General features: G+C 40.4%; 1 protein-coding gene across 1 annotated transcript in view; it reads right to left on the bottom strand.

The window, feature by feature from the left end:
* LOC101884336 (polyprenol dehydrogenase-like) overlaps positions 1 to 11,125 on the bottom strand; it is a 68,167-nt gene that overhangs the window by 13,952 nt on the left and 43,090 nt on the right. The window contains exons 5-6 of the mRNA XM_087268626.1: positions 10,797 to 10,884; positions 1,081 to 1,228 (exon numbers count right to left, since the gene is read on the bottom strand). Coding sequence (XP_087124752.1) covers positions 1,081 to 1,220 — 140 coding nt within the window. The 5' untranslated portion in view covers positions 1,221 to 1,228; positions 10,797 to 10,884. The remainder of the gene's footprint in view (positions 1 to 1,080; positions 1,229 to 10,796; positions 10,885 to 11,125) is intronic.

Here is an 11,125-nt window from a genome sequence, read left to right as displayed (position 1 = left end):
ATGTATGTCTGGATGGATCAAAGAATGGAATAAATGAATGAATGAATGAACGAACAAACGTATGAACGAACAAACAAACGAATGAATGAATGAATGAATGAATTAATGGATTAATGGAAAAATGAATGAACAAATGAATTAATGAATTATTCAATTAATGAATGGATAGATCAACGAACGAACGAATGAATGAATGAATGAATGAATGAATGAATGAATGAATGAATGAATGAATGAACGAACGAATGAATGAATGGAAGGACGGATGGATGGATGGATGGATGGATTGGTCAATGGATGAATGAATGAATGAATGAATGAATGAATGAATGAATGAATGAATGAATGAATGACTGAATGAATGGATGGATGGAAGGACGGATGGATGGATGGATGGATGGATGGATGAATAAATGAATGAATGAATGAATGAATGAATGAATGAATGAATGAATGAATGAATGAATGAATGAATGAATTCAATAATGAATGGATTGATGGACCAAATGATGAATGGACAAATTAATGAATTAATCAATGGATGGGAAGACGGACCAAAGGATGAATGAATGAATGAATGAATGAATGAATGAATGAATGAATGAATGGGTAAACAGATAGATAGAAGTATAGACGAAAGAAGCGGTCATCAAATATTCATATTTTACCTTTGTTTTTCATCAGTGTTTAGCACATCTCTGTAGCAACCCAACCAATAAGTCATTTAATTGAATCTTATTTACTGACGCTCATGTTCCAGCACCGCTGGACTGGTTCTGTAGTGTTCACCAGTGTCACACTGACCCCGTTCAGAGTTGGGTCAGGGTTGGGTTATCTTATATAAGTGATTGTGAAGGCTCTGAGGTCTGCAGTGGAGCAGGTTCTTTATTATCTCTCTATTAATAAAGCATCACTACACATTCCTCCAGTATTTATGATATAACATATGAGTCACGCCTTCAGTAACCAATCAGAGGCCAGAAGCTTCTCTCCATATGAATCTCCCGCAGGCAGTTTCCTCTTATCTGTGATTTATTCCAGTTTCTGCAGATCGCCAGATTACGGTGTTTTTCCACTCACGTGTGCTGAGAAAAGGACTCATCCTTCCCACAATGCACCAGGCTGTCCAGCAGGAGGCGGCTCAACGGGAAGTGGCCCAGGAAGTTGCTTGCAAAATGAGCCTGGAATTGGTCTTCGGTTGGGCCTTCAGGAACCAGCATAACAACAGCTGAAAACACAGATTCACTGGAGTAACTCTGACTGTGAGTGAGTGTCCTCACAATATATCAAAGAATTAGATATTAAAATCATCTAAATCGTGATCATAGTACAGTTGAAGTCTGATTATTGGCCCTCTTGAATTATTCGCCCCCCTGTACATGTTTTCCCCAATTTCTGTTTAATAGAGAGATGTTTTCAACACATTTCTAATCATAACAGTGTTAATAACTCATCTCTAATAACTGATGTCTTTTCTGTTTGTCATGATGACAGCACATAATATTAGACTTGATATTCTTCAAGACACTAGTGTTCAGCTTAAAGTGACATGTAAAGGCTTCACTAGGGTAATTAGGGTAAAGTTAGGGTAATTAGGCAAGTCATCGTATAACAGTGGTTTGTTCTGGAGACAATCCAACACTATTATTGCTGAAGGGGGCTAATAATATTGACCTTAAATGGCATTAAAACAATTAAAAACTGCTTTTATTCTGGCCAAAATGAAACAAATAAGACTTTCTCCAGAAGAACAAATATTAGAGGAAACACAGTAAACAATTCGTGAATCTGTTCAACATCATCAGGGAAATATTTGAAGAAGAAATAGAAATAAAATAATTTTGACTTCAACTATATATGAAATATCCATATCACAGAGAAGTGCAATAAATTAAATTTGTTTTATGTGCAAAGTATATAATAAAGTCTAAATGTTTGCATCTTGACATTATTTTATATGTATAATTATTTACCTCAGAAAAATATCTATTACCTGTTTTTTTTAGTGTGATCATTCATTCATTTTTCTTTGGCTTAGTCCCTTATTTTATCAGGGGTCGCCACAGTGGAATGACCCACCAACTATTCCAGCATGTTTTATACAGCAGATTCACACTCATACACTACGGCCAATTTAGTTAATCAATTCCCCTATAGAGCAAGTATCTATTAGTCTAAATGTTTGCACCTTGACAGTATGTTTTATGTATATTTATTTATCTATCATCTAAATATCTACTACCTGTTTATTTTACTATGATCATTACATAAATAATTTATTCTTAAAAAAGTATTATAAAATATAAGGCGAAGCAGTGGTGCAGCAGTTAGCGCTGTCGCCTCACAGTAAGAAGGTCGCTGGGTCGCTGGTTCGAGCCTCAGCTGGGTCAGTTGGTGTTTCTGTGTGGAGTTTGCATGGTCTCCCTGTGTTCGCGTGGGTTTCCTCCAGGTGCTCCGGTTTCCCCCACAGTCCAAACACATGCGGTACAGGTGAATTGGGTAGGCTAAATTGTCTGTAGTGTATGAGTGTGTGTGTGGATGTTTCCCAGAGATGGGTTGCGGCTGGAAGGGCATCTGCTGCGTAAAAAATGTGCTGGATAAGTTGGCGGTTCATTCCGCTGTGGCGACCCCGGATTAATAAAGGGACTAAGCCAACAAGAAAATGATTGAATGAATTATAAACTATAATTTTTTGTTAGTTATATTGTAATAATCGATCAGTTTACTAAGACGATCAAACCAATGACTGTAATTAATAAAATATAATTGAATATTTACAAATAAACATGCTTTCATTTTCTTTTCGGCTTAGTTCCTTTTTTAATCAGTGGTCGCCACAGCAGAATAAACCGCCAACTTCCAGCCACAACCCAGTACTGGCAAACACCCACAAACCCTTATTCACACACACACTCATACCCTACGGCCAGTTTAGTCGATCAATTCCCCTATAGTGCATGTGTTTGGACTGTGGGGGAAACCGGAGCACCCGGAGGAAACCCACACGAATGCAGGGAGAACATGCAAACTCCACACAGAAATGACAACTGACCCAGCCGAGACTCGAACTAGCAACCTTCTTTCTGTGAGGCCACAGTGCAACACCACTACGCTACAATGACGACCAAATATTTAATAATAATAATTTCATATAAAAATATGACTATTATTATTAGTAAAATTGTTATGTATTTGTTAACGCTGGGCAATGTTCAGGGTGTTGCTATACAGTTGCTATGATAACGTTAAGCAGTTGTTAGAATGTCCTACCTTGTAGTCAAGGTGTTGCTATAGAAATGATAGAATGCTTATAAGGTTGTTATAGATATGCAGTTGCTAGAATGTGGTTTTCAAGGTGTTGCTATGCAGTTGCTAGAATGTTCTATGTGGTTGTCAGGGTGTTGCTATGCAGTTAATAGAATGTTTATGAGGTTGTTAGAGATATGCAGTTGCTAGAATGTGGTTGTCAAGGTGTTGCTAGAATGTTATATGTGGTTGTCAAGGTGTTGCTATGCAGTTGATAGAATGTTCTATGTGGTTGTCAGGGTGTTGATATGCAGGTGCTATAATGTTATATGTGGTTGTTAGGGTGTCATTAGGCAGTTGCTAGAATCTGTATGTGGTTGTCAGTGTGTTGTTATGAGGTTAGAATGTTTATATGGTTGTCAGGGTTTTGATATGCAGGTGCTAGAATGTTTGTGAGGTTGTTAGAGATATGCAGTTGCTAGAATGTGGTTTTTAATGTGTTGCTATGCAGTTGCTAGAATGTTCTATGTGGTTTTCAGGGTGTCACTAGGTGGTTGCTAGAATCTTTATGTGGTTGTCAGGGTCTTGTTATGCAGTTAGAATCTGTATGTGGTTGTCAGGGTGTTGCTATGCAGTTGTTAGAATGTTCTATGTGGTTGTCAGGGTGTTGCTATGCAGTTGTTAGAATGTTCTATGTGGTTGTCAGGGTGTTGCTATGCAGTTGTTAGAATGTTCTATGTGGTTGTCAGGGTGTTGCTATGCAGTTGCTAAAATGTTCTATGTGGTTGTCAGGGTGTTGCTATGCAGTTGTTAGAATGTTCTATGTGGTTGTCAGAGTGTTGCTATGCAGTTGCTAGAATGTTCTATGTGGTTGTCAGGGTGTTGCTATGCAGTTGCTAGAATGTTCTATGTGGTTGTCAGGGTGTTGCTATGCAGGTGCTAGAATGTTCTATGTGGTTGTCAGGGTGTTGCTATGCAGGTGCTAGAGTGTTCTATGTGGTTGTCAGGGTGTTGCTATGCAGGTGCTAGAATGTTCTATGTGGTTGTCAGGGTGTTGCTATGCAGGTGCTAGAATGTTCTATGTGGTTGTCAGGGTGTTGCTATGCAGGTGCTAGAGTGTTCTATGTGGTTGGCAGAGTGTTGCTATGCAGGTGCTAGAATGTTCTATGTGGTTGTCAGGGTGTTGCTATGCAGTTGCTAGAATGTTCTATGTGGTTTTCAGGGTGTTGCTATGCAGGTGCTAGAATGTTCTATGTGGTTGTCAGGGTGTTGCTATGCAGGTGCTAGAATGTTCTATGTGGTTGTCAGGGTGTTGCTATGCAGGTGCTAGAATGTTCTATGTGGTTGTCAGGGTGTTGCTATGCAGGTGCTAGAGTGTTCTATGTGGTTGGCAGAGTGTTGCTATGCAGGTGCTAGAATGTTCTATGTGGTTGTCAGGGTGTTGCTATGCAGTTGCTAGTGTGTTCTGGGTGTGAAGATCAGGAAGGTGTTTGTGAGGATCAGTGCTGATTCTAATCAGAGTAAATGAACATGTGATGGAGTTCAGCACATCTGATTACACTGACCCCATTACTGCTCACTCTCATTACACTCTGCCCTCATCAGTCAGACCTATAACAGCACACTGATGAAGATGACTGAGGTGTTTACACACACACACACACACACACACACACACACACACACACACACACACACACACACACACACACACACACACACACACACACACACACACACACACACACACCTCCTCTCCTGTTTTCAGTGGCGCTCTTCATTGTTCAGACGCACTGAGGAGTGTGTAATGGGGATTACACTGATATAAATAGTGTTTTAATCAGAGATGGGGTCTAGTAAAGACAGACTAACGTCATTAATGACTGCCTGAGGTGACGATGTCCAAATCTAGAATAACACACACTGCGACCCAAAAATGAGACGCAGGTCTGCTGTGACGGGTCACACACTGCTGTCATAATCTCCTGATCACCATCAACCAGAAAATATGGAAGTAAGATAATAATAAAATAGTTTTCATTGAAAATATTCATGGGTATACATACAGTCTTGTTGAATTAATTATTATGGGTGTTTGAGAATGATCTTCATTAGTGTGTAACACAGCTCTGAGTGAAGTGAAATATCCAGCTCAGGGTAAATCTGTAAGTGCACCGTGTTTAAAACTATTGATTCATCTATTAAAGAGTTGACTCAGAGTGGTAATTGGGTAATGAATCTTTAGCCGTGTCGGCGTGACGTCAAGCCTCGCCCATTTGTTGAGCGCGCAGACCCAGGAAAATGAAACCCCCGGCCCCACCCACAAACACCTTAGAAAGAAGAGGAGGAAGACAAACACTGCAGCAGATCCCGGCTGAATCGTGTCATGCAGACGCTGTGCTCTAAAGTTTAAGGGAGAGTTAGTGTTATTTTCCCTACCGTAAAATGAGGCTGTGAAGAGTCAGTGGGTGAAGATTATTTCTGCAGAAATACCTCAGCATTATCACCCCAGCCTTGTGCTGTGTTCTCATCATTTCTCTGACGAGTGCTTCTGGAATCTACAACAGGGGATTCATCGGCCGTTTGTTAACCCCCTGGGGTCGAAGACCGCGGATACGCGTTCTGACAAGTTTTTACCTCATTGAGCTAAAATAAACCTAAATTACACTTTCAGTTTTGATCGTACAGATAAGATCAATACATCAATCGAATCTGTTAGGTGTCTAGTTTTAAATGTGTACACTCACAACAAAAACAAATGTGTGTGCTTTTGCAAAACAAGGATAATAAACAGTGAAGTCTTTTCTCTCTCCGTGAACTGTTTTTTAGAAACGCGTCAGTAAAATGCGCTGAAGCTTCGCGAAAATAAAACACCCAGAGATGAGACACATATGTTTATAAAGCTTGAGGTGTCTACTTTTAAACGCAGCTATGCATGTTGAAAACAAATACAGTTTGATAAAGTAATCAGTATGAAACCAACGCTATGTCTAGCTTCTCGGTCTGAGCTCATTAGAGTTAATGCGACCACGGCCACGAAGTGAATTGAACTGAGGTGAAGTTGAATGAACTGAGGTGAGCCAGCCAGGTGATAATGAGCACGCTCCCCGAGACATGGCATCAAACAACAAGTTTTATTATAGTTACTTATTTTTGCTTGAACGATGGCACGTTACACGGGTGAAGAAGCACTGGACTAAACAGTGACAAAGAATTTACCTTCTCCTCAGAGGAAGAGTGCGACTCTGATGACGAGCGCATGCATTTTGAAGAACGTCTAGACCCAGCAAAGGACAGAATTCCTGTCGATAAGTCTTTTATTCTAACCTTTATGATTTATATGAAATATGTCCTTACAGGCCACTTATAGTTTCATTGCTATACAAAGTGTATCCTATAACGTATAGCGTATAATGATAAACATAGGCCTATATAATGAAAAATGTAACGTTATATGAAATAAATAAATATATTATTATTAAATTATATATTATTATTAATAAATATATTATTATTAAATTAATAATAATAATAAATTATTATTATTATTATTATATGTATATTATAAAAATAAATACTTGTTTACAATACAGGTGCTGTTCTGTTTAAAATTCCTATGTGGTAACTGAGTTTATTTGGTTAACTAGTATCGAGTTATTTTGTGTGATAGTTAAATATATTTTAAATAAACTGCAAACAAAAAAATATATAAATAAACTTATTTTTTCTCAGATTCTTTCTTGAAACTCTTAGTCACATACCTGTCTGATGGCTCATTATGCAGCTCATTATGCAGGTCTTTGTCTTCAGGTGTGACTCACTGCATAGTAATGATAGTTCACGCCTTCTCGCATAAACTATTTTCACACAGAAAGTGACTTAGAAATTTTAATTCATTGTATTGTTTTCTGTGAGAGAGTGAACAAGATGATTCTCACATCATTTTGAAGCAAAAACACTAGGCTACAAGATCCAGTTCTCAAAAGTCTTGTGCACAAATGTTCTCTGTGTGTTTCACCGCCTTGTTTCAGTGACTTCAAAATTTTAGTTTTCACTAACCACGCATAAACGTTTCTTTCTCAAAAACACAAACACATACAAACTTGCTGCTTAGGTATTATTGTAGCCCGACTTGTGCTGTTTACGGTGTTATCACACTTTAGCCATTCATATGTTTTTAAGATACTGAAAACAACACAAATGTCAGAGCATGTCAAAGCTTCTCCAGAGCCCCAAAACACCCTCAGACCCCAGAGGGTTAAAGGAAGGATCAGAAAAGACTACTGATGTATGAGACGTTGTCAGACCTCGACAGGAACTTTACAGTACACCATTCATGGTTCAGTTTCTTCCTCCATTTCACAAGGGTTAGTAACTTGTGCGATTAAAATGTCTGCCTCCTTGTTTCTCTAGCTTGCAAACGCTAGCTGCGTCCCAAATGGCACAGTATACACTATGCACTCATGCACTATAAACTTATGCACTTACACACTCAACAGGATAGTATATGTATGTAGTGTCATCCCAAATGGCCAACTTAGTTTTTTACTTAGCAGAAATTCAAACCATTTTCCTGATGACGTTTAACGGTTTCCAAATGAGTCAAATAAACGACAGAATTATCAAATAATACCTGCCGTGAGTGTAACTGCATTCACCATCGGGAGGCGCTATAATCACTCTTGTAGGAGAATTTTGCTTTCACCATCCAAAATAAATAAAGTTATCCAACATGTGCGCCCGATAGCTCCGCCCCTTCTGCTACATGAGCAAACCTGTGGTCGTTAAGTGCGTGAAGTGTCCATCATTACACACTTCACTTTACCGGCTGAATGAGTGCATCATCCGTGTAATTAAAGTGCACTTATTATTATTAGAGTTTTCAGTGTGAACACACTACTTACACTATTTATACTAAAAAATGGCGTAGAATAGTGCATTCGTATGTGATTTGGGATGCAGCGGTGCTTTCACACCTGTGAATCGATTCAGTTGTTCCGAAACAGAGATTAAAATTGTTACATTGTTGCTCTTTGCTCTTGGAGCGGTTCGCTTTCACACTGCAAAGTTTCTAATCGGACCAAAAGAGCTAAAACAAGTCACGTGCGAGTAAACTCTCCTCACATTGGTCAGAGTGTCAGGGTTTATTTTGCAGCGTCCCGCTCAGCTGTCAGGAGAGGTGGTGGTTTGGTGGTGATTGACAGGGTGCGCGCGCGTGACGTGTCTGAGGAGAGACACGGTGGGGAGGGGTGAGAAGGGTGCGCGACGATGCCTATTTGAGGACTGGGAGAGAGACGCGAGATTACCGGGAGATCATCACTCGTTTGCGGGCATCCGGAGACTCGCGAAACTTCCCGCCCTACTCATAATTCTCTCTTCATGTAGCCGTAAGCCTATTACATATCCATAAACACTGTGATATAACCGCGCTCGGATCGTATCGCTTTCTCACTGCAATCGAACCGCTCCAGGGTTCGTTTCAATCAAGCCGAGACCACCTCACTCAAGCGATCTCGGAGCGATTACTTTGGCGCGGAACAGAGCGCGATTGCCCTGTTCACATATGCCAATCGAACCGCGCTAACTGGGCAAACAAGATACGTTCCGAAACAAAAGTGTAGGTGTGAAAGCACCCTAAGTATTTAATTGTGTTTTGTCACTTGTAACAAGCGTTGGGGAGTAACTAGTTACATGTAATGACTTGCGTAATTTAATTACAAAATAAAAGTAACAGTAATTCAGCCTGTTGTTGGAAAAAACCCCCAAAATCAAAACATGAGCCTTTTATAATGCATAATAGGGGCTCTGTAAAGCACAAAAAAATGCATGGCATGGAAATGACAAAAGTGCAATCACAGTTACTGCAATAGCTTTTCGCTTTTCGATTTTACTCCCGTGCGGAAACATTTGCCGTATGCTGTCAGATTCATCTTTCAGGAGGTTGTCGGATTACGAACAGTAGAAACCATCATGAGCACATCACATTCCTGCTGTAGTTCAGGCGTAATAAACTGTGAAACTGCTGTATTCTGTGTCACGCTAATGATTTAGTGTTGTATTGAGTCAGTCATGCATCAACCCGCTTTCAGGAGGAGCTCATGTGAAACCATCTACAGACATATTCCTGTGCACTTACACAATCCAAATATCAAACATTAAATAATAATAATGTGTTGCAGTGGAGACACTGTAGCGTAGTGGTGTTGCACGGTGGCCTCACAGCAAGAAGGTCGCTGGTTTGAGTCCCAGCTGGGTAAGTTGATATTCCAGTGTTGAGTTTGCATGTTCTCCCAGTGTTGGCGTGGGTTTCCTCCGGGTGCTCCGGGTTGCCCTACAGTCCAAACACATGCACTATAGGGGAACTGATCAACTAAACTGGCTGTAATGTATGAGTGTGTGTGTGAATGAGTGTGTATGGGTGTTTCCCAGTGCTGGGTTACAGCCACCCAGAGCACCCTAGCAACTGTATAGCAACACACACTAACAAAGGTTTAGCAACACTCTTAAAATCATCCAGAAAACCCTAGCAACTGCATAGCTACGCCCTGTCAACCACACAGAACATTCTGGCAATTGTATAGCAACACCCTGACAACCATCCAGAAGACACTAGCAATTACATGACATCACCCTAGCAACCGAATAACAGCACACTGACAACCACCCAGAACAGTTCAGCCACTGTATAACAACATGACATGGAGCACCCAGAGCAACTGTAACCTTATCTGACAGCCATCCAACTGCATAGCAACACCCTGACAACCACCCAGAACACACTAGCAGCCATATGCTAGAGTGTGCAATACAGTTACTAAGTTGCTCTGCGTGGTTGCCAGGGTGTTGCTTTGCAGCTGCTAGTGCGTTTTGGGTGATTGTCTGGGTGTAAATAGTAAATAGTTTCTAGGTTGTAACAGATGGCTGTCAGATTGTTGCTATGTTGTTATACAGTTGCTAAGATGCTCCGGTGGTTGTCAGTATGTTGCTATTCAGTTGCTAATGTGTTCTGGAGGGGTTGTCAGGGTGTTGCTATGCAGTTTGTAGAGTGTTCTGAATGGCTGTCAGATTGCTGCAATGCAGTTGCTAGCATGTTCCTGTGGTTGTCCTGGTGCTGTTTTACAGTTGCTAGGGTGCTAAGAGTGATTGTCAGGGAGTTGCTATGCATTTGCTAGTGTGTACTGGATGGTTGTCAGAGTGTTGCAATGTAATTGCTAGTATATTCTCGTGGTTGTTCTGGTGTTGTTATGCAGTTGCTAGGGTACTCTGGATAGTTGCTAGGCACATAATACTGCATTGAAAGTTTGTTTCAGATGCTTGTTGCTGGAGAGATGGATCAGTTATGAAGATGAGTTTGAAAGCAGTCAGAAGAATCTGAGGTTGTAGCACATTTCTATAGTAAAATGTCATTCTTATTAATACTAATGAGCACTTATTAAAATTATTATAGCTGTTGTGTTATCTCCAAGTATGGAGATTGGAGCTTTAAAACTACAGGATGAGTTCAGAGTCAGAAACGGTACACAAACACTGAAGAGATGTTGTGAGGGTACCATTATTGATGAGCAGGTGCAGTGGAAGACCTCGCTGTGTAAACCTCTGTAAGTCTCACTGATGCCACATCCAGAAGCTCAAGGTCCACTGCGGAAACACACACACACACACACACACAGACAGACACACACACACACACACACACACACACACACACACACACACACACACCAACACACACACACACACACACAGACAGACAGACACGTCAGTGAGAAGAACATATGTGACAGATAGAAATGAACCCTCCTGTAAGATCATCATGTTAGCTTGTTTGTTTGTGTTTCAACAGTTCACACTCAGCTGATGATCTATCAAAAGCTTGTTT

This window comes from Danio rerio, chromosome 9 (assembly GCF_052040795.2).
Source record: "Danio rerio strain M-AB ecotype USA chromosome 9, GRCz13ab, whole genome shotgun sequence".
Lineage (NCBI taxonomy): Eukaryota > Metazoa > Chordata > Actinopteri > Cypriniformes > Danionidae > Danio > Danio rerio.
This window is presented reverse-complemented; position numbering and strand designations above follow the sequence as displayed.